Source organism: Callospermophilus lateralis, chromosome 16 (genome assembly GCF_048772815.1).
Source record: "Callospermophilus lateralis isolate mCalLat2 chromosome 16, mCalLat2.hap1, whole genome shotgun sequence".
Lineage (NCBI taxonomy): Eukaryota > Metazoa > Chordata > Mammalia > Rodentia > Sciuridae > Callospermophilus > Callospermophilus lateralis.
Genome location: NC_135320.1, coordinates 31,660,275 through 31,685,411, shown reverse-complemented (window position 1 = coordinate 31,685,411; position 25,137 = coordinate 31,660,275). Strand labels below are relative to the sequence as shown.

The window sequence follows — 25,137 nt, the reverse complement described above, 5'->3', positions numbered from 1 at the left end:
CCAGCCTACTCTGGTTCATTTTTATAATTGCTTAAGGAGATAAGAATAGGTGGAGCGTAGACTGAGCCACCTTGGACCAGCCCTCACCTTTGTTCTCCCCACCCCCAGCCCAGTTTTAATGAAGAATGCCCTTGGGTTTCCTGGCTGTTTAACCCTCCTATGCATTCACCAAACAGGGATGAATTAATACCCCAACCACTCATGCCTCTTCCCTTGCTGGAGATGAGAGATGGTTGTATGTGTGCCAAAGGGAGCAATATTGGGCCATTCCTCCATAGGAGTTGCTGTAGATACTCCCTAAGACCAACCCCCTCCTTGAAGGTGTTAGGTTGATCATTCTGCTGCACCTTCATTTAGTGCCAGTAGTGTCTGTGACAAAGTCCAAAATAAAGTCCATCGCCACAGCAGATGAACTCCTCTTTGACTGCCTCCCATCCTGCTGTCTCCTTTTATTTACATCTGCTCCCACATAACTTGCACAGTCACCTGCACCTGTAGTTTTCTACCCCAGGGTCTTCTGCCTGGAGCACTCTCTCTTCCCCAAACTGGTTGACAGCTCCTCACCTTTAACAGGCCCAGGATATGGAGAAATTGACTGTGTTAGGATTTAGAGCAGTGACAAAGAATCTAGGGTGAAGGATAGGAGAAGGTCCAATGGCAGGGGCTTTACTACAACCCTAAGTCTGATCACTTGGAGCTGCTGCTCTGTTCTTGTTTTCTGTTTCCTAGCATGAACACCCTAAGGCCTGTACCCAAGACTCCTTCCTATTGTGAACACATGCTTGTGCTTTTTTGTGTTGTCGTTATTCACAGCTGTTCTTCCCTGTCTGAGAGGCCTCCTTTTTCTGTTTCTGTCTACTCTCATAGCAGTCCTGCTATTTATTCTCAGATACTGCCTTTTTCACAAAGCACTTCTTAATTGCCCAAGCAATATGACCTCATCTTCTTTGACACCCTATGTCATTTCTTATACTATCTAATCTTATTCACATTTTGTGTATTTTTCTTTTTCCTCTCCTGATTGAAAAATTTCTTAATAGCAGAGATTGTATCTACTCATGACTTGCATCAGTGGCAGTTCTGAGCCCAATGATTGTTCTTAGTTGATGTAAAATAATTATTTGCTCACTTTTAAAAAATTGTATCACATTTATTTTATAAAATAAATATTTGTCAACTTGTATAATGGTTTTATGTTGGGAATTACTGCCCTAAATTTAAGAACTTGAAATTTGTATTCCAATAATTTAACAAGGATTATTAGAATCTCTTGTGCAGGGATTACCAGTTACAACTGCTCATGACAAATATTATTCAAAACATTTTCTTTGCCTCCCAAAAGTATGTTTAGTGTCTTGAAAAAGTTTTGCATGGTAAACTGTTAACTTTCTTAGACTCTGATTAAATTTAGCTCTGGAACCCTGTCTGTCATATAATAAGCATGAGGAATCTACCCAGCTTGTCAGCTAGAGTATATTTTGAAATCTTAGGAAGATAAAATATTTTTTTAACTTTTTATAATCATTTTTACAACCTTTAAATTAATATGGACTACTTTCCTTAATGGTTTAAATCAGACATTTTGTTATCATTCACTGGTTGGTTTAGGTTTAAAGAAAATTTTTTCATAGGTATTTTGGTTTTTATTTGCTTTTTTAAAACAAATTAGTAACAACAATTCTGTTTTCCAATCTGTTGTACTGGTAGAACAAAAGAGAGGGAAAGATGACTATTTTTGTGGACCTTAAGACTTAAGATAATTTTCAGGCTGAGATGGCTTTTACATTATTGTATGTGCAACTGCTTTAATTGGTCCTCCCAAGAAGGCTTTATTTTTCCAATTGTGTGAATTGGGTGATGTGTGTATAAGAACCCACGAAACATAAATTTACTCTCTTTTCAGTCTTTAGGTATACCTGATTCTACTATTAACTGTACATGTTGCTGTACACAGATCTCTAGAACTTTTTCACCTTACATGACTGAAACTCTAGACATGTTGAACAGCAAGTCTGTTCACCCCCTACCACCTTCAGATCCTGGTAGCCATCATTCTACTTTATGTCCTACTCAGATGCGTCTGACTACTTTAGATATCTTACCTACGTGGAATCACACATTGTTTGTCTTTTAGTAATCGGCTTATTTCACTTAGATACTAAGTCCTCAAAGTTCATCTATGTTTTTAGCATATGACAGAATTTCCTTCTTTTCTAAGGCTGGATAATATTGTATTATAAGCATATACCACATTTTCTTTATCCATTTATTTTTGTTGGACATTTGTGTTGTTTTCATATCTATTGTAATAATGTTTCAGTACCCATGGGGGTGCAAATGTCTCTTCAAGATCCTGTTTTCAATTATTTTGGATATATATACTCAGAAGTGGGATTATTTGGTCATATGGTAATTCCATTTTTAATTCTTTAAGGAAAGTCCATTAAATTACTTCTCATAGTGGTTGCATCATTTTACATGTTCACCAGCAGTGTGCAAGAATTCCTGCTTCTTCATATTTATATATTTGCCAGCACTTGTCATTTCCTTTTTTTTTTTTTTTTTTTTTTTTTTTTTTAATGATGGCCATACTGATGGGTCAGAGGTGATAATCACATTGTGGTTTTCATTTGCAATTCCCTGATGGTTAGTGATGTTGAAATATTTTCCAAGAAGACATTTTGAAAACAGTAAGGATCTGTTACCAGTTTGAATCACAGAATGCCTTCTATATATGCTGAATAGTTTAGGGCACTAAACATGATCATCAGCCAAGACTGTGGGGAAGAGATTCTGAGGTTCAGGAAGGTGGTAAATCTGATGTCAGTAGGAAAATGAGAGAAAACCACAATGGCATTGAGGTCTCCTTTCTAGACATTTTGCCTCGTTTCAGCTGTTTCTTATGTTCCCCTAAAAATATTTCTTTCCCTGAGCTTTTTACATTATACTTTCCTTATGCAGGTTTCAAGGAAGAGATAAGTGTTACGTATGGCCTTCACAGACCATTTATTGTCTATGTCTCTCCAGTTTTGGAATGGGTGAACTAGGGCTATGTCACTCCACAGTTCTTTCTTCTTCTTACGACTGTTCTTCACTCTGAAATATGTTAGTTTACTTCTGCTTAGAAAATGTTCACTTGTCATCACTGGTAATAAATATAGGAGTCCATTTTTTATGCTCTCTTTTCCCCAAGCCGTTATTCTTAAGGTATTAACTCTAGGAAAACAATAGTAGTGTTCTTCATCTCAGCTTTGTTGGTAGAAATTGGAGATTCTTAACAGCCTGTGCTTTGTTGTGAGTGCACAAACTACTAAAAATTGACCTTCTGCAGTTTTAGACTTTGAGATTATAATTGTTGCTCTAGATTGTACTTCAGGATTGCTCTTGTCAGTATATCAGATCTTGAATTGTATTTTGTTACAGGTTTTTTAAGGATGTTATGGGTTTCTAAGACGGCAGGAGGTAGTTCACTGAATTACAAGAATTGTAGTTTTCATTATAATAATTATTGATTAAAGACTCTGGATACCAATTAACTTTAACCTGAGAATTGATTTTAATTTGACCCTTTTATTGTGGTAAATATACATAACATACAGTTTTTAAGTACATAGTTCAGTGGCATTAAGTACATTCACATTGTGCAGCCATCACCACTGTTCATCTTCTATGAAATTACTATTCTAAGTACCTCACAAGTGTAATAATACCTTCTTACTCAGTCCATCGATTACCTCTGATTGCAAGACTCCTTCAGCATTGGTGTTATTCCCTATGTTTTGTTGATAAGGAAACTGATCTATAGAAACAATAGTGCTGTGGCTCAATGGTAGTGCACTTGCCTGGCTTGTGTGAGGCACTAGGTTCAATTCTCAGCACTGCATATAAATAAATAAAATAAAGGTCTATCAACAAAAAAAAAGAAAAGAAATAATAGTAAGGTTGAGGCCTTCAAAATGTTAGGTGACAAAGTAGAATTCAAGCTTAATCAGTGGGTCATTCCAAAGCTGTGGTCTTCTGTGTCCCATCATCTGCCTCTGAGAATGATGGTCACATCTTTAACTTTGCCTGTGTTTATTATGACAGAATATTTCTGTGTGTTCCACAGAGAAATTACAAAAGCAGCACACTCAAAATCAAAGTCAAGGTTTATAGTAGTTACTAGTATGTCATTAGGGATAGTTTTAACACATTAAGAGAAGAAATTTTGATGGTGATTTGGGGTTACATGTGGTTTTATTAAGAATCTTCATGGGACTGGGGTTGTGACTCAATAGTAAAGCACTCATCTAGCATGTGCGAGGCACTGAGTTCATCAGCATCACATAAAAATAAATAAAATAAAGGTATTGTGTCCAACTACAACTAAAAAAAAATAAAAAATAAAAAGAATCTTCAATCTTACTGTGACTTCAGGCAAAGGCTGACTTCCACTGTGTAACTGCCTCTCATCCAGGTTTCTGTGCAGTCTACACACTTAAGCAGTTTTAACCAGGCACCTTTGATTTCTGAGGAGTATCTATCAAAGGGAAGAATAAAAAGGAAAGGTTATCCTCTCCCCTCCAGATGCTATGGTGCTTATTGATCAGTGAGAAGAGTTTCTCACTTATTTTAAATACTATGTTCTTGTATTCAGGGTATTCACGTTTTTCTGGGGTCTTAAAAGGAACATAAAATCAGAGGTACCATGATGTCCTCTATAATGCTGGTCCTGCTTGGCAACTCATTTCATAGGTGGCTGTAGTGTGGTGTGTGAAGCACAGCAGGATGTGACCACAGCGTGTTTGCAAATGTGGTAAAGAGAAGTCTTAAAAAGCTACACGTGCTGTGTAGCAGGATGAGATGGAAAGTGGATGTCTAGAGCCACCAGGGTAGTTCAGTTAAAACAGTGATTTTATATGACCATTTATAGTTACAGCACATGGGAATATCAGGATCTTTGATCTAACAATGTGGTAGCAAAGATATATAGAATATATAAATGAGCTTATAAGCTAAGATCCCAATAAATAATATTTAAAAAATAAAGGAAGGAAGTGTAGAATTTACATTGTACACTTTCCGAAGCAGAATCACCTTGGCTAACAAGGAAGCTTTAATTTCAGGACTGCATTCTTGAGTGGGCCTCTAATGCTGAGGATTGTACAGTGTTCTAGATAGGGAAGCCACATTTCAATCAGGAAGCACTTCTTTTTTTTTTTTTTTTTTTTAATACCTTTATTTTATTTATTTATTTTTATTTGTTTCTGAGGATCAAACCTAGTGCCTCACGTGTGATAGGCAGACACTCTATCACTGAGCCACAACCCCAGTCCCAAGAAGCACTTCTTATAAGCATTTCAGATAACTATTTAAGGAAAGTCCAGAAGAAATTTGAATCTTCCTTAATGCTTCCTTAATGTTTCACTGTTGTTTCTTTTCTCAATTCTATAATTATTCACTTTTATATTTATTTTTGTTTTATTAAAGAGAGACCCCTCCCTCTAGTTGTATAAGCTCTGGACCCTACCAAACATGTAGATCCCTCTTGATACTCTATCAAAAATTTGCATACCAGCGATCTGTAACCCACACTCCATTAAGAGCCACAGTGACAAGAAGAGCCATGTACAGAGTGCTTGCTTTGTACCTGGCACTGCTGTTTCATTCATCCAACACACCTGAGGGTAAGTTGAGTTATCTCCATATTACCAGAGAGGGACCTATAGTTTAGGTCTAGACACTAAACTTATCTAGACCACCAAGGAATTGAACTAGAATTCAGGTTCCAATCTTTGCCTAGCTTCACTGTCTCCCAGTGGAGAGGAATGATAAAATAAACATGCCACTCAGCTATTTACCCATGATTTTGAAAGAAGTTGTTATAAGGGAATTGGGGAATATTTCTTGCAGACTCCAATTTTAGGAGGTGAGGTACACTTTCAAGGGATCTTTTCCTGTCACTAAAAAAAAAAAAAAAAAAAAAAAAAAAAAAAAAAAAAAAAAAATCCAAAAAAGACTTCTTGATATTTAGCCAGAAAATTGGATACCAACTTTGTTTTAGAACATTCATTTTGTACCCTGTTATGTACAGATGAAGAATTTTTCTGTCACAGTGAATGTTCTATTGTCTCATCATTTTATCTATCCATCTTATTTGTGCAGTGTAACCTCTATATACATAACAGCTCTGTCCTTGACAAGAAGGTATGTTCTCCCATTTCAGGAAATATATTGGAGATAGGATAGACTTTGCTGACAATCACTATGACCGCTGCAGTATTCATTGCATTTTGACCAAAAGTAAAGGAATGGATCTGAGAGCCAAGAGTACCTAGCTGTACACAAGATCATATAGGGTCTGTTACTGCTTGCATTCTGAAAGGAAAAAGTAAAATCTAAAATTCCACCTAAAAAATGAATTTGTGAGATTTCAAATATTTAAACTTAAACTATGGATATCCATGCCTATTTGAAAGGTACTTTTGCCTATATATCTCCTTTTTGTCATTTTGTACAAAAGGAAGCTCAAATTCAGTATGCTCACGCAGAAAAGTTACTTGTTTGCCCAGGAAAGAGAGGTTTCAGTTTGAGTGGACTTGGATTCTATTCTTCCAATATTAGAACTTTGATCATCTATACTACAGTTAGAGTCCCGCTGGACCTGTCCATTTGGAAATAAGATGTTTCATCTTGTAGAATAAAAATGAAATAAATAATGCCAGTACTGGTGTATTGCCCCTTTCTGTACAATCATCACCATGATGGCTTTTTCCTCCCAGTTAATGTGTGATGGCAGACAACAGAATTCCTGGGTCATTTTGGGGAGACTGTTTCCTCTCCTTCCTTAGGCCTGGAATGCTGCTTGATACAGTGGTGATTCCTTAAGTCTTTCTCCATTAGGAGTCATGTGCATATACCACCATTTTATAAGATTCCAAGTGTTGTGTTTATTTTATTATATCTGATGGGGTTGGAAAAAGAAAGGGGGTGAAAAGCAAAATCTTTCATAATTTACATGATTTTTCTTTTGTCCCTAAATTAAGTTCACCTTCTTAAAGTGTTTTTTCTTTTAACATAAGGGCATTTTGATTTATAGATCCTTCGTGTCAGATTTGGAGGAAAAACAGTACATTTTATTTGCAATATTGTTTGAGTGCTGAAATTGTCAATAGTCAAAAAAAATTACTATTTTTGTCTCACTCTGGTATGATTGAATTTGCGAGTCAATTTCCTTCCCACATTGTCATTCTTTCTTAAGAAACAAATATGGAGAGTCTTCAACCTGTTAATTGTTTGGAACAGAGGGTATGGTATTTTCCATTTAAAAAAAAATGCAGTTTTTTGTGATTGGATTCCTGAAGCAGTTCTACAAGCCTATCATTACTAACAATGCTTCTAACTAGAGTGCTTCTTAATATATGGGGTGTATTAGCTATCTTTCAAATATAGAGAGATGATATTAAAAATAAGATATACATTCTTTTAGAAGCATTACTAAATTTATTCTATGTCATTTCAAGTAATAGATACTATCCTCTGGGGCTCTATTTTTATTGATATTCAAAATAGCCTTCTTGCCCTAAAAGGCAGGACCCAGCCACCTGATGTGTATTACAGAGTAGAAGGTTCCTGAGGCCAGTCCATCTACACATCCATATAATTCCTGGAGAGCTCTGTCCTGGCTTAGATATGTCTAGAGGGACATATCTCATGGTTTCTCTAGTAGACCATCCTGACCTGTTCCCTATTCAAGCCTCAGCTTGCCATGCAGCACCAGTCAAGATTCTTAGGGCAGGAGCAATGTTTCAGAAGGGCTGGTGTGGGGGGTTGGGGATATCCAAACATGGGGGTGTGGGCAGTCTGGAAGCCAGGGGCTTCTGTGGACTCGTGCTGACAGAGCAAATATTCAGAGACTCTGGACAAAGGTCACCTGTCTTCATAATAGGTCACCTGCTTGCACTAACCATGCCTTTATTTCTGATGGGATTTTTCTTCTCTGGTACACTGCAGCACAAAATTCAGGGTTTTTTTATGGCACCTCCCAAAGCAAGCCATCCTCCTGACAACTTTTTCAAGATTGTTGAAGAATTGTTACTGCTAATAAACAAGTAAAGCATAAGGGCATATAATAAGTACAATAATAAAGGAAAAGTCATTAATGTTCAGGAAGTCTTAAAAATTCAATAAATTGTTTTTCAGATGTTCTTTGAAATATAAGGGAAGCTTGATTTCAGTCTCTGTCTACTCTCCACATCATCTTTGGTCTTTAGAAACCCCTCAGTTTATCTCTCTTAATCTCACAGAAAATGTTTGTGGTTTCCTTTCACTTCTGTAAAGATTTATCCCACTTGAGTTTATCTCTCCCGTCCCCTTTGTCTCTCTACTTTTCTCTCTTTCCTTAGGTTCTGTTGAAAGACAGGGAGAACACCTGGTACATTATCAGAATTGCAAGAATATATTCTCTGTCCATTCACTCTTTGCCTAAAAGATACAGTAAAATTATTTTTGTTTAAAAAATTTTCCATTAAAAATTTTTTGTTTTCCTGAAATGACCCATGTACTTGAAAGTAGAATGAGTTCAATGTCAGCATTAGTAAAGATCCATGATATCAGATATTCTTGTGCCACAGTCATTTATCTACCAGTTTCTCTTTTAGAGGCAAACTCAGTAGACTTACCTCTTTTAGTTCTCATATCAAAGTGTCTTTCCCAAAAAAAATTCTAATGTTTAGATTTCCTAACCCATTTTTCTCTTTCATAACATTGTCACTTTGATTGTTCATCTTCTCCCAACTGTCTTTGACTTTCCTTTTTATAAGGAGGTGGCTATTTTCCTATGTTGGTTCTCTTCCATATTCCCCTGAGGAACTTCTTAGGTACTTTGCACGTATCCTGTAAAATCTTATTTTGAGGAGATCAAGATCTTAAATTGAACTCCCAATTTCCATATTAGGATAAATGAGAGAAAAGATCTGTCTCCAATGGGTTTTTAAATGTTCCGTTCCTGAGTTAATGACTCAAGCTTTTCTTAAAAAGGATGGATCCTGTAACTAAACTAGTGTAGACACCTTTGTAGTTCAGTGATGGCATGTTTTTCTCTTTTATGTCCGCCACTTAACTGGGTTTAACTTTGAAAAATTAGCAAATTATTTTTATTTCTGTAGAGGTTGTTCTTAGCCTAAGTTTTTGAGACTTGTAAGTCTAATTTCCTTGCAACTTGGTTTATCCTGAGAGGGCAATATAAAAGATCATTAGCTTTCACATTTTTATTTTCCAAAATTCTTTTGAGCTGCTACACTTCAGAGAACTAATTAGGCCCCGTTAGCATCCTGAGGTGTATGCATTGTTCCTGGTGTGTTGATGGAAGTTTATTTTGAGTTAAGTAATCAGCCCTTGCCATGTTCATTCTCTGATGAAAGCATTCTTAGTGAAAATCTTAGATAATTAGAGTCTCTATTCATTCAGCAACCAGATCAACGCTGTTTCCTAAACTTAACCCTCTACACAAGCTGGGTGTTTCAGCTAAATAAATAAAATACTTAAATTCGTGCTAAAACTAATGCCAATAAATTTCAGATTTTCAATTCTTAAGTAAGTCTCTCACACTTCAAAAAGACATTCCACTAACCCCATCTTAGCTCTTGGCTTGACCTTAAACAGTGTACCTGTGTTAAACCCCAAAGAGGGCAAAGCTTGTCCTTTTTGTCTTTGTTTCCAACTACCCAATATCATGATTTCTTTTTTTTAAAAAAAAAAAAAAAAAAACTACTATTTTGAAAAGAAAAATCTGAATGAAAATTCTTATAAGGAGGTGGCTATTTTCCTATGTTGGTTCTCTTCCATATTCCCCTGAGGAACTTCTTAGGTACTTTGCAGTATCCTGTAAAATCTTATTTTGAGGAGATCAAGATCTCTGATGCAGTTAGAAATTAGAAAGTAAAATTCCTTGCCCCATCTGCGTGTTTGGTCTGGTGAACCCTTAAGGGAGTCTTAGTTGTTTTCTCCACTGACCCATCTCACAAGAAGATCCAGTTCAAGTCAGATGGTACATTTTAGGGATATCTGTGTAGATGGTAAATGATTTGGATGGACCCTCTGGAATTTTGAGATTCTCCAACAGAAATGACATCTGCTGAGCCAGAAGACACGAGTCAATAAAGATGGTGGCACCTGAGAAGCCAGTGTTGCTACCTCAGCTTGGCCTGCTCAATTGGACACACTCCAGTTGAAGTGCACTTTAATGCATCATGTTCCCCTGGCTGGGCTTGTCTGGAGGGAGAAGGGTCAGGCAAATTTCCATCCATGAGACAAATACTGTTGACCAAAAGCAGCATTATTGTAATGTTTTTTTTTTAATTATATTTGAAAAAATATACATGTTTTATCTCAGTGTTAGTTTACATTTATGTTTTCTGTGTTATCCTTGATAACTAAAGCAAAGAAATCCATTATTGTTTGACTGACTTTGGCTTAAATTTTAAATTTATTGGTAGGAAAACCATAGAAATGTTACTAAATTTAATGCATTAATAGCAACATCTCAAAAATAATTGTAATGAACTGTATTTTCTTACAAGGTTCTGATTCAATTTGTTTTATCACAAAGGCATGTAATATTCTTTCCTGTTGTGGAAATTTGTCTATTTCTTTTCATTTTGACTTAGCCTTATGAAGTCTGTCCTCTCCATTTTTAAACGTGAAGAATTTCAGATTTTTCTCTATCATACAGTTATTTGTATTGTTATCTGAAGTACTTTATTTGTAGTTTATTTGTAATTTGTGAGCCAGTCACTTTAGATTCTTGTCTTTGTAAGACTGCTTGTAATTATGAATGCAGAGCAGTGTTATTACTCAGTGCCTGTCTTCTATAGAACTCAAAGTGTTCCACATGCATTATTTTATTAAGCCTCATAACATCCCTGTGAGGCAGGGGCATTTTGCAAGCGATTATGGATTGCTTTGCTGAATCAGCACAGCCTTACGGCATTATGATAAGCTTGGGAAAGATTGAGGTCATGTACTAACTTGCTCTCAGGAAACCCTATATGCAGCCAAATATTTTCCTTGGCAACTGCCACCATTCTAGTCTCTGGGAAACCCACTGTCCACTAATGCAGTAAACCACAACAAACAGTACATTTTGAAAGAGCAAATGTAAGACAGTATTTAGCCCCTTTGAGGGGCAGGTGAATTACAAGAAATACCAGGAGAGCATCCCCATCTAGTAAGAGTAAAGAAAGGCTGCCTACTGCTCTTGTAGTCTTCTGAAAACTGGGCCTGTCCAGTTCTCCTATCAGTCATCTGCAGCCACTTTATCTGCCTTACCTGTAAGCCATCATCACGTGGCAGGCAGGACTTCCAAAAACAGGTTTCTTAGACTCCAAACATCCATCTGCATTAAAGCTAAACTTGTTTCAAAATACCATTGGATAGAGCTTTTCTGAAGTCTTGATGATAGTATTATACTAAATCACCTAGCATTTGGAAACTTAAATAGATGATTAAGATTGAAAGTTAGAAAAACACATTTTGTGATGATTTTATTTTAGTATGTGAATGCTTACAGAGTGTTGGAAACATCTCTTATGGCTAGTATATGTAAAAACAATACTAATTTTAAGCTTATGTAAACCAGTTAATTTGATAAGGGATAACTTAATTACTGTGAAATAGGGGGTTTTGTATATATTATTAGCTACTGAACTGTGGTATGTTCCATGATCTATATAGATAGTCATAATTCACCTTCTGAGAATTTTTCTTTTTGTCTTATCCATTGGATAGCCAGAGTGTTCATTATTTGTATGTCTATCTCTCATGACTATAAATATTATTATAGAACAAATTTTCAGGCTTTAAATAAGATAATTGTTCTGATTTCTTGCAAATGTATTTGATTACTTGTATAGTCCTTGTATTTGAGAACACATAACCCATATAAAATTCCCAGGAATTACTAAGTTACTGAGGGCATCACAATATTTTTCCCCTTAATTTGCAAAACTTGCTGGAGAACTACATGTAAAAGGAAAGAAGAAGATATGGTCACGGAAAAGATAAGTTACCATTTTCAGGAAACTTGGAAAATCTTGGCTTTTGTTAATTTCACTTTGACTTCTGTGTGCACATCATGTCCATCTCTCCTCTTCAATCTTGCTGGGTTTTGAAACATGCAGGTGCCAGCAGTTTCCAAGGCCCTCACTGCCTTTCCTGCTGCCTGGTCGAGGCATGTCAGACCTGAGTAAAGCTGACCCTTGCTTTATTTTTAATTGCATACTGCTTCAAATAGTTGTGGAAGTTTAGTTCATGATTCACAGCCATTACTATTTACATTGGAGAGAGATCATACCATAAGGAATTTAAAAGGTGACTATAAAGATTTATTTAAATCTACTCCTATTGTCATTATGAAATGAAGTAACTATTGAATGGAGATTTGACAGAAACTCTTTTTCTAGAATGTCCACTGAATTTAGGGTACACTGGTAACCATAAAGAAACATCATATTTTAGCAAATTAGGAAGGTCTATCTGGGGATTATTTTTGTAATACTTCCCAATCTTTCTTTTTTTCTCGTCATTTGACCTAATCTCCTACTCTAAATTCAGCAATCCTTTTGTACAATTGGACTAAGTTTGGGTATATGTATTGAAAAACCTATAAATACAAATCAGATGTCTCTCTGTTGTGTAAGCAAATTTTGTTTTTGAAAACTCTTTCATGGTATATATTTGGCCTTCAAAACAAAGCAGATCCTTTATTGCAACAGGTTTACTCAAATTTGGCATAGGTCATCTAAGATGCTACCTGATGGTGTCAGCTCTTTTCTGGAAAAGGATCTCAGATATTTGAGACAAGACCTAATTTGTATGACCACTTCTTTACCTCCCTAAATATTTGCCTAAAAATTATCCAGTTTTGCCTTGGTTGTAAACTCGCAGATTTGATCTAGACCGAACCAAATTCTTAGGTACTAGACATTGTTGACTATAAAAGACTTGGGTGGTGTGGGATTGTAAAATTTTTTGAGAAATGGGCCCCCTACCCACCATGCGCCTCATCACCCAGAGAGTAAATACCTTGGACCCTAGTCTTCTCTAGTCCTGTCTGCAGAGAGCTTTTGTCTTTTTAGATACTCTTCACTCACCTTCTAGTCACTGCCTTTGTTGAGGTGAATTCTGGTTGCTTGATCCCTAAAGAGTGTGCCCACTTCTGAGCCCCAGTGTTCCCCCACCTTCTTTGGCTGGCCAGAACCACTATATTACACATATTTATGTAGAGGTCTCTTATTGTATCAATGCTTGGCTTTCTCTACTCAGATATGATTTAGCATAATTTGTTTTAGGTCTCTAAATTGGATGTTTCTGTATTCTATTGTCAGATTTTTGCATTAGGTACTTTAAATTGGGAACACCTGCTTTTTAAAAAAGATCCTCCCATGATTGCTCAAGCAGAGGCCTGAATGAGAGGACTGGGAATAGATGGTAGAAAGCAAAATGAAGCCGAGAGTTTTAACCTCCCTGTGGTATTGTTAGAATCACAGTGGGGCAGGGAGAGGGATACACAACTCCTTGTAGCAATCCCCTTAGAATAGCATCAGGTCCTATGTCTGTAGAGAAATAGAAAGGAAGACATAACCCAGATGGGAGAAAAACATGTGTAGAGAATAAGCAGGTCTGAGAAGTAGAACATAAAAATGAATCAGAGAGCAAGGTGCACATCAGTGAAAAAGAGTAGGGAGCACAGAGACTCCTGGGCATGGAAGGATGACCCCAGGGGAGAGATGAAGGTCAGGTACTAGGATGGTTTTGATGCCTGGGACACCCCTGCGCCCGCCCCCCCCCCCTTCCATAGCCACATTAACCATGAACAGTGAAGCTGAGGCCTGAGAGTAAAGCCCTGTGATGAAAGTGAAGGCTGGTGGCAGGGTTGGAGAGAAAGGATCACACAAGTATAGTCACCAGCCCATCCTTCCTCCCTCCCTCTGCCCTTCTTCCCAGCACTGTTATTCAATATCTTTATGGCATTCAGCTTATTTCCATAATTGGGTATCCAAAGTTGAATTTGCCAGCATCTCCAAGGGATTTCAGCCCTCCCTCTAGCTAATCACACTTTCTAGATGGCTCTCCTGGCTCAGGGGTAACCTTATCCTTAGAGGCCAAGGCTTCTCCCAGCACACTGTGTGGGAGGGACACGAAACCTGATAAAGCTCTTCTTTGTACAAGATCCCCAGGCAAATGTGACAATTTATAGAACTCCCCCCAGTAGGTTTATTTATTTTCTAAAGAGCTGTGAGTAACTGGGGAAATCCCCGGTCTGATAAAAACTCCCTTGATGCCCAAGCTACTTTTTCATTTGAAGCAGGTTATAACTTCCTAAATGAGAATCTGGATTAATAAATTGGTTTGTTTTTAAGTATGTGTGTGTGTTTTTTCCCCTTTTCCTTCATTTCTCAGGTGTAGAAAGAACATTAAATGACTTTCCTAAAGGCTCTTCCCAGTGGCCTAACCACCACGGGAATGATCCTGATGCCCTTATCCCATGTATCCTGACCATTTTCCTCATCCTATCTTTACCTAATATTTGATTCCAAAAAGCTTTAAGTCTCTATTCCCCTTTGTTACCTGTGCAGTAAAGCTCTTTAAACAGTTAACTTATGTAAAGACATTGGTGATCTTTGGATCTTGGCTACGTTGAATGTATTTCAACTCTGACTATAAAAAAAATTTTGAACACCTACTGTGTGCCAGGCACATAGCCTAGGAGCCAACAATGCAGTGAAAGGGAACCCTGATTAAGTAGAGTGTTAGAATGGGGATAGGCAGAGGGCATCAGGAAAACAGAGTAAGGGGTATTCCTTAATTGAAATGAACCTTCTGGAGCAGAACCAGTCTTCAAAGAGAGGGAGAGAGGGCAGCCAGGCATTAATATTGCCAGGTGTACTGTAGGAATATTGGGACATGAGGCTGGTTATGCCAATAAACAGGATTTGGGAGATGAAATATTCATACTTCTCAAACCAAAGTCTCTTTGAGGATTTTAAAAACAACTTTTTTATATATAACTCTCATATTTAATCTGTTTATCAGAGACGTTCATTAGTGCTCTTCCAGTGTAATTTTGTTGACCTTGCTTTTGATTTACCATGTATATTTGAAAGAAATGAAACATTTATATAATTTTGTCTTTTGTGAGGCTGCCCCAAATCTTCTGAATTAGCGTGGAGTCATAACTTAATCTCATTTTTAATTTCTTTACACCTGCTGGTTTTTGTTTTTATTTTTTCCTTCTATCTAGTTTTATTCTCATTGTTCAGTCTTTAAAAAAATATATGATTCCTTCATTTCCTAATCTAGATAGCTTCTAAAACCTTAGCTAAGCCCAAGGAGTTAGAATTTATGCTAAATAAGCAGTTCTCATTGTATTTGGACCTCACCTCTCGGTAGTCCATGGAGGTAGAAGATACAGAAATGTACCATGGTCACATCAAATGAGTGAGTGCAGCTGGAACAAACTTAAAAGATATGCACTTTTTGCCTTTCAGTTCATTAACTTACAGCACTTCTGTTTTTGTGTTTTGGGGGTTCATTTGTTTTTTTGTTTTGGATACCAGGGATTGAATCCAAGGGTGCTTAACCACTGAGTAACATCCCCAGCCCCTTTTAAATATTTGATTTAGAGACAGGGTCTTGCTGAGTTGCATAGAACCTCACTAAGTTACTGAGGTTGGCTTTCAACCATGATCCTCCTGCCTCAGCCTCCTGAGCTGCTGGGATTACAGGCGTGTGCCACCATACCCAGCTAACTTATAGTACTTCTGAAGCAGTGTTTCCAAAGGTTCTCTTCCTATCTGAGTGGTTTACTGTATGCCTGCTTTTTAAATCTTTCTTGTTTTCTTTTTGTGGTCTGTCTTTGAGCCTCTACAGGACTTTAACTGTGAAGTGTAAAAACTTAAATTATCTAAAAGGGAGACTTTGGACAAATGTTCTATACTCACATGGTTTACAATGAAAGATTATCCACTGTTCATTCTACCTATCAATAAATTCAATACTGATAGGTAAAATGTGGAGTGTTAAAATAAATATGGGTGACAGCTGAATGAATTAGAGTTACAAAGAACAAAGGCATTTTCCAGCCGTTTACACCCAGAGTCTTTCCTAGTGGCCATCCTCTCTTGATAAGGTAGTAAGTTAATTTTAAATGCAGACCTGCATATTTCAAACTTGTGACATGAGTGTTGCTTCTCTTTAAGTAGTCATGTCTTGCCATTGGTGAAAACGAAACTACGTCTGTTGCTTTCTCTGAAGCAGAGCTTGAGAGCGTTCTGCTGGGAGATGGCCTTGAGACTGGTTGATTTTGCTGTTTCTTGTTGCTGAAGGGAAATCATGGTCGTTAACAAGGAACTCAATGTCAGAAAGAGAGGGAGGCAACTTGGGGCTTAGGTTCCTCCCACTACTAAAGAAAGTGCAGCTGCGCGTTTTTAATATGCACGGCAGGAGATTTCAGCAGCTCGATGATATATAGTGCATTAATGTTGAAAAGATAAACACATTTGGAGAGCACAGGAAGGGCCTTGTGTTTTTATGTTAGCAGAATGCTTCCTAATGAATAAGAATGTGCTGCTGGCTTCACAGAGCCATATGGCAGCTTTTCTAATTTTAGTTGGGTGCAGATGCATAATTATCTCGTTTTACCTTCTAGAACCTTTGAGATGCTACATAACTTTTCCTGTAATATTTAATCTATAGTGCTTGGCCAGAAACCGCCTGTCATTGTTTCAGTGACTTCTTTGCTCTGCATGGGTCTCACTGCTGCTGGGGTTTGACAGTCACTTCACCTGAAGCCATCCAGTTTCTAAATGCAAAAAAAGATGGCAATTGTTGATGTATTCCCAGTAGAGTCTTAAAATTTGTTGTGGAGGTGATTAGACTTGTGTTTGACATCAGTTCGCTGAAAAATTGATAGATTTCTGGGTGAGTGATTTTACCCAATTTTGAAGCAGTGGAATTAATTATAAAACCTCGACGAAGTATCAGGTTCATTTTAGTCAAAGATTCTAATGCTTTAAGTGACACAGCCTCAGCAAAAGCAACTATCTTCATGCTTGACCGAACATAAAAATAACTTAAACTTTTAATTGGCTTTCATGTCAGAGATCTAAACATGGGCAGTGCAAAGAGGTTTTAATGTATGTGTAAATCGCTTGTGGATTCTCTTTCAGTTGATGCATTTTTACAGAGTGAGTGCTATTTGTTTGAATTGTGACTTTTTTTAAAAGATAGGCCAATGTCCACAACTTTTCTCCAGCCTTTTCAGATGATCCAAAAAGAGGAAGGAAAGAAAGAAAGAATATTAGCTTCTGCCATAATGGCAGTATCACCCTTCCCCTGTAATGGGCAGGCATGAAACCGCATGTAGGTTTCCGAGTAATCAGTAGTGGTTGGCACTGCTCTGCTAGAGTTAGAAAAATCATGTGGCTGTCCCTTGAGCCATGACTGCCATCCCTGTGAAGGGATGGGACTCCGTTTTCCTAGTGTTTTGAGGAAAGACTCTGAGATTGTGTTCTCAGTGCAGTTGCCTAATAAACTCTGTGATAAATGAAAGTCAGTGTTAGAAGAATGTATAGAGGTCTTTAAAAAAACAAAACACTACTTTATGATTTACAGATATCTAATGTACTTTTTTACACATAAAGTAATTTTTCATCAGGATCAATTTTTGATTTATTGCTGTTCTCACCAAAAAACTGGAATTTTACTTTGAAATTTATACCTATGTATGCCAGTGATAAAAAGCATTTTAATCAAGCTTCTTCTAAGGAGTATTTCCTTGTATTTTTAAATCACTTATATTTATAGAGATCAAATGCTTCCCTATTTACCTCTCCTTTTTTTCTGAGAGAAAACATGAATAATAATTACTTATAAAAATATGGAATATTATATTAATGATTTTCCCCCCAGTTTGTGGTATGGTTCATCTTAACACAGTCCCTAAAGAGATGGGGTTTTGTTCTTTGCTTTGAAACTGGAAATTTAATTAATTGGTATTGGATTTCTGGAGTGCAGGCAAATGGAGAAGGGGACCAGGAGGGATTGTTCTCGAAGCAGCCACTCAGGAAGAAAGGCTAGTTAGAGAAAGATTAGACAGGCATCCTTGGACAGGTCTCTCCACTCAGGGTTTTGCATTTGTAAAGTGTGCTGCTCTTAAAAAAAAAAAAAAAAAAAAAAAAAAAAAGCGCTATGTTCTGATTTTTAGAAATTAATAGGAATGAAAAAAAGGATAGAATCATTTTCATTACAATTTTCTTAGGTCATATTCTTTATCTAAAAAGAATAATGGAAGACATGATGAAGTCAAAGCATAGAGGAGAAATCTTAGGCTCTGAAAAATTGAATTTTAGCATCTCTTTCTCCAATTCAAGAGTTCCATCTGTAATAATGAGAATTTCATAAGGTTGTGATCATATGAAACTCTGGGACTAGCTTTCTACTGTTGAGTTTACTGAAGGATATTTTTGTAACAGAATATATTTTTATGGTTAATGGATGCAAAATATAGAAAACTAAATATAGTTTGTGACCGCTGAGAAAACTGCCTAATTTAAAAATATTAAATAGTGTGTTTCAGTATAGTAATGCTGTACTTACAGAAGTATAAATATATCTAAGGATTTAAGCATATTTTTATCTGGAACATAAAAATAGCATACTCGTTACTGAAATGCTCTGTCAAGATACCAGTATATGTCCCGTTAACATAATAGTGTATTCTCAAAGGAGTCCTTCTCTTCTTCCTTCTCCTAACCTTCCGCCTCCTCCTATTTAATTTCAAGGTTTAACCGAACATTGAAGAGAAGTGGCAATTATTTCATGAAAAGTACCCAAATAGCTTCAATTTAGTGCCAGTTTAATTTAGATTCCAGTTAATTTGGTAAAGCCATATTTCTGGGTGTTTTCTATTTCTTCGTACTGTTGATTTATGTTTAATATTGAGAAATGATCAAAGCACAAATTCAGTACAGAATTGAAAAATAGATAACAAATTGGTTAGAAAATATTCATATTCTGAACATTCTTCTGAGAACAGGTGTGAAATGCCCCAAGTTCTTACCCCTTGGCTCATTTATTTTGTTCACATAGTAATAAAAATTCCTCATTCTTTTAATGTACATAAATTGCATATATGTAAAAATTGCAATATTTTTTAAGAATCCTCTTGCAATTTATCTACAGACTCAGTTGGAGTTTTCTTTCAAGTCACGTTCTATGTTCCACTAATATAATTTCAAATTGATCTTGTGAAAATATTTGTAGTTTCTTGTGTGTGTGTGTGTGTGTGTGTGTGTGTGTGTGTGTGTGTGTGTAACTGTAGATGGACAGAATGCTTTGATTTGTTTATTTATATGTGGTGCTAAGGATCCAACCCAGTGCCTCACACATCTAGGCAAGTGCTCTGCCCCTGAGCTACAGCCTCAGCCCTATAGTCTCATTTTTAGTCAGGTTACTAGAGCTCCAGATTAGATGAAATTTTTGTCAGTATTCCTAAATATTGATTTCCAAGGCTAGGTAGTGACCCAGTGGCACACATCCGTTTCCACTCATTTCCTTGTTGCCATCTACTTGCATATCCCGTGGACTCCAGCTCAGTTTTAACGCACATGAAATATTTTCAGCTATGTCCAGCCATTTTTCTGTACTTTGTGAAATTAAAATTGTTTGTTGCAGCTTAGCCCATTACTGTTGTCATCTGGTTTGCTCATAATTGTTTTGGCTTCCTGACTGAAGTGTGTGAGTTTTCAGCCAGCAAGGGTTGTATACTCCACTTCTACGGGCTGTGTACTCAGCACCCACCCAAAGCACTCTTGGACCTCCTCATTTACTCAGATAGGTTGCTCATTCTGTTACGTGTTTTATATGCTGTTTGTTGTTGTTGTTTTTCTTTTAAAGATTTAAATATACGTTCTTTGAAAAAGAGAAAAAGCATATTTGTAATTTATTATAAATAATTTTCAGGGAATTATTTTTATCCAAATTTTCTAGTACTACCCCTAAACACATGTTTTGTCAGATAGAGATCATCTCCTGATTTAACTTTTAGGTCCTTATCCCAAATTATACCTGATCTGTATATTCCTAATAATGAAATACAATGCCAATTGGTCCTGATTCAATATATCTTCTGATAAAAGTATGAAATTCTTTGCTTGAGCATGTTGCTAGAATATTTAGAATGCTCAGACATAAGGACTTATCATTGTTTAGGAATCTGTCTGATGGAGTTATTTTACTGTTAAGTTTTACAAATTCCACATAAAATATTAATAGATGAATTTAGGTCCTAAGAATCATAATCAGATCCTTAAAATATAAATACCTCACCAAGTCTAGTGATTTATCTTCTAAAGATTCAATAATAGGGGATTATCACAAACATTATTTTACCCTAAAATGTAGCATTAGTATAGACACCATAGAAAGCAATAAATCACAACTATTGTGATATCAGAATATCATAGGACAACCCTGAGGTTTTTAGGGGCCAATGGCAGTAGTGTTGCCTTTTGATAAGCAGCTTATGCTTTATCTCTCACTCTCCCCCAGCAATTACCTAATTTAAGGCCATTCTTTAGCCTCCTTCCTTTTTTTCTTTGTTGTGGGCAAAACTGGGGATTGAACCTAGCTAGTGCCTTGCATTCTACCCCAAGCTTTACTCCTAGTCCAGATTCATTTTTTGAAAGGAATGAAATGACAAGTTGTAATAGTGGAAGAATGGAAGTTGGGGCTCCGAGAGATGAGATAACTTGAAACAAAATGATATGTTATTTAAGACCAGTTCTCCCCCAAGAATCCTTAGCCTTCAGGTTCCTTGACTCTGCTCACCTCTTCCCTGTTCCAGTCTTCTCCCTGTACTTTGAACAGCCACTAAAGCAAATAGTGGGAAAATGGTTCCTCTTTCCCCCCACCTTCAACTTCACTTATTCCTGGGATTAGTGATGGTGGAGAGTCTGTCAGTCACATGCCAAATGTTTAGTTAGAACCTACTCTAAAATAAGGACAGTACTAGCTGTTGAGAGGATTCAGATAGTCCCCCCACTTAATGAAATTTGTCTTATAGTGTGTTGTTTTAGAACTGCAGAAGGTAGGAGAGTGGGGATACCCCTTAGGAATGTATCAGATTCTCATGCAAGGAAAGCCTTTGATCTGTGTGCATGCTCCCACTGCAAATTCTGGCAGATACCCTGGGGAGGGGTCTTTTCACATACAGCATTCCAATTTAAGAATCACTGTTGCTGCTGAAGGATGTTTCTGGTAGGAGAATGATACATCTGTAAATGGTGAAAATGCAAAGCAAAGGCTACAGACTTGCTCCTCCACACTGACTGCCACCATACTAAAGACAAAAAAATAAATGAAAATGTGCAGGACCACATATGTTCATAATATCAGTACCATGGATTTTGAGATTTGGTACTGATGAAGTTCATGCAGCCTTTAATCTGAGGCATGCAAAGACCTTCATAATGCAGGCCATTTAAGAGGTACAAGCCCTGTTCACCTCCAAGGGGACTCCCTGGATATCAGTGTGATATATGAGAAAAGTCCAGGCCAGCTTGTCAGCAAAATGTCCACCAGATTTAGATGAGGGAGGTGATGGCTTAAGTCCTGACTCTGTATTGGCAGATGTGAAAGTGAGCAGAACCTGAGGAAAAATCTCTAGCTCAGAGGTGAACTGGCCAAAAAACAGAAGATATATCCCCGTGTACATTTATTATTCTGGATCTTTGGGCCATGAAAAAAATGGAGGGAAGAGGAGACATGCTATAATCAGCTGAGCCAGTCCTGTTCCTCTCACTGGAGACCCTTGATATCGCCTTCTCTGGAAGGACTGGCTCAGGAATTGGGGCAAGTCCACACCCACGGAGAGTCAGGACCTAGTAGTGAAGGACCAGGGAATGTGGCCAAAAGAAAGTTAAGGATTGACACGTCTGCATGGTATTGAGCTATGAATGCTACTGGACAAGTCATATCTATTTATAGACAGTCACAATTTTTTAGATCTAAGGAGGTAAATATGGAAGGTAGCAGAGTAGTTGAAAAATTAGGTACAATCTGCTTATGATAGTTCTACAAAGAAATTACACATGGAGTTCAGTAAAGAAGCAGTAAATATAAATACTGTAGCCTAATAGATTTATAAACAGCTTCGTAGTTTTTTGTTTTAAATTTTCTTAGTTTTTCAGAAAGATAATTCTGAGGATATACAGAGGCAAACAGCTCAGTTTCTCTTACTAAGCTCTCGCAATACAAAACAGTTCTGTGACCAAATGTATGAAGTTTTTGTAGTTTTTAAAGTGTATTTTATCTGTCATTCCCTTTTTTCTTGATCCAATTTGATGTCCAAAAGGAGACAAGGAAACCAAAGCCTTAAAAGTGTTTTGCTGTGAGTTGTACTTCTACCAAGTGGCTGAGTTTGCACTTGAATTACACAAGTCATCTTCCCTTTTCACTGATAAATATACATCATGGAAGCTTGGGAGCAACAAGATTTGGAGAATCTGAATAATTCCTAATTATTTCTAGGTTCCACAAACTAGACTTTACAGATTTTTAAAATATTGTATAAAATCGCCCATCGCCCATTATGGTTGATGGGAGATTGAGTTATGAGTACTAAATTGTTTGATTATGAGTGCTAAATTGAGTTACAGGGGGTTTTTTGTTGTTGTTGTTTTTGCATTTTCATTACAATGATAACATGCAGTGTAAATAAGGATATAATTTATTCAGGTACAAATAATTGGTGCATTGTTTTTCTAGCAGGTTGTTGATATATATCTGTTACACTTTAAACTCTTTTGGTGCTCTAGAAATAACTAGTTACACATATCTTGATAAATATGCATCTCTCTCCTGTGAGCTTTTTTATAAAATAGTGTTATCCATAGTAGAATGGCTCCTGGCCATGTAGGTCTGAAAGCTTCCTTAGAGTTTCAGTCCAAGAGCATGGGCCAGGCACCTCTGTTAGATCAAAGGACAGCTATTGATATTCCTTGGAAGGTGGACAGGGTTCTTCTTCCCTCTGCTTTAAATCATGAAATCCCTTGGATAAGGTAGGGATTAGATCTTCCCAGTCACTTTCAAGGTGAATGTGGCAAAAGTAGAACAGTAAGACTCAAGGAAGGTCTTGTGGAGTCAAGTGGGGCAGCCACAGCAGGTCAGAACTCTTTCTTATTTCTTCTTCAAATGTGTGCAGCTATATCTCAGATTATGCCATTGAATTTTGAATAACAGACCCTCCTTTATCTTAGTTTGGGGAATCTCTTGAGTAGAAACCAGTTGTGCCATAGTATTTAGCAGTTTCATAATCTAGAAAAAGTGTCTGTCAGGGACTGGCACGAAACCTCTAAACTCATTTTCTTAGCAGTCTGAAAGAGCCACAGGTTCTGGAGGTGAAAAGTTAACGTCTAGTTTCTACTTCAAGATGCTTCTCTTGTCCAGGGGCAGTGTGTATGTGCTCTCTTTTATAGGTATATCTGATCCCACTTGAGATTTTTTAAAATCACTATAATAAAAATATTTCTGTGTCACTCTGCCCTTGAAATAGCCCCACCATTTAATTCATACTTATGTTTGTTGCAGAGAAAGCAGCAGCTGCCAACATAGATGAAGTGCAGAAATCAGATGTGTCATCTACAGGGCAAGGCGTCATCGACAAGGATGCATTGGGGCCTATGATGCTGGAGGTAGCTTACCCTCATTTTGGTTCTTTATTTTAAAATGTTGACCGTCGTGTGATTTTTGTTTTTGTTTTTGTTTTTTTTTTTTTTTGATTACAGGTGAATATCACTTAAGAAAAATCTGCACTAATACTACAACATATGGCTTTAGTAGTATGCGTGTATGTACCTGTGTTCTGGCTCTTTGTGTGAGCATATATATTTTTGAAATAAACAATATAGAATTAAATTAACTAGATTATAATATAAATTGACAGGTTTTAATTGCCAGTTAAGCACTGACTTTAGAAAACTATATTCACAGGGCTTATTATATTTTAGTATGAAAATATTTCCCAAACTCCTATTACATTTTATATAAGCCATGTTCCTCGGTGTATATGTACAAGTAAAAATTTTAGAACCAATAGGTATAAAGCACTTGAAGTAGTTAGAACAGAATTGCATGTTAAATGATTTCTCTTATAATTCATTTTTTTAAAATGTAGAATCAAAGAGGTTATGTTTTTATGTATGCTACTTCAAACTAGCTCATTTATCTCATAAACATGAAAATTGAAATACTAAGCTGAAGGAACTTCTAGGATAAACAAAAGTGTGAACCTCTTCTTTGTTAACTTTGGAAAGCTTTGTGACCAGCTACTGTTCAGAATTTGTAGCATCCAGTTTTCCTATTTTATTAACTAGTACTAAACATCAAATGTTTTGCTCTACCTGTTCCAAAATTAAAGTTCAAGATGTAGGCTATGGTAAGATGAGAGGAAAAATGCCAGTGAATATATAACAAGAAACAGGAACCTGGAAACATAAATTATGTTGTTTCTTAGGATGATTTGCTCATCTGGTAATATGGTGAGGCTGAAAAGCACTTCGAGGCCAGAAGCTTTGCAGCATCATCATTCTAGATCTGCTGGCTGCAGCAACCTCCCATATATAAGAAATTAGTGTTTTTAAGACAAAGATAACTAATGCTCTCTCAACCTTATCACCCTACCCCCTTTTTTTAGTTGGTGCATAAGATGATTTTTATTTTTAGAAAATCTAATTCTGTGAAAATCTGCCATATTATTGGGGGTGGGAGGTGAGGGAGAGACAGAGAAGATTAAAGATTTGACCAGGTCTTTGTATTTAGAAATGACAAAATTCATCCCCTGGGGCTGGACCTGCTGGCCAAAAGGCTTTAAATGACCCTGTGTTGGCTCTTGTTTATCTTCTCTTGAATCACTAGCTTGAAAACATTCAACCACAATTTCCAAGGAAAAGACAAAAACACACTTAACCTGATTTTCCATACTCATGGAGGCAGTGGAGGGGCTCAGAGTGCTGCTTCCCACTCGGATCTTAGCAGCAAATAATAAAAACTAACTAAGTGGACTGTTTAGAATTACATGAAAGCAAGTAGATAATTTCC

General features: G+C 36.8%; 1 protein-coding gene across 6 annotated transcripts in view; it reads left to right on the top strand.

The window, feature by feature from the left end:
• Ncoa2 (nuclear receptor coactivator 2) overlaps nucleotides 1-25,137 on the top strand; it is a 262,018-nt gene that overhangs the window by 186,769 nt on the left and 50,112 nt on the right. For all 6 annotated transcript variants that reach the window (XM_076836320.1, XM_076836321.1, XM_076836324.1 and 3 more), the window contains one exon: nucleotides 23,629-23,732. In XM_076836320.1, coding sequence (XP_076692435.1) covers nucleotides 23,629-23,732 — 104 coding nt within the window. The remainder of the gene's footprint in view (nucleotides 1-23,628; nucleotides 23,733-25,137) is intronic.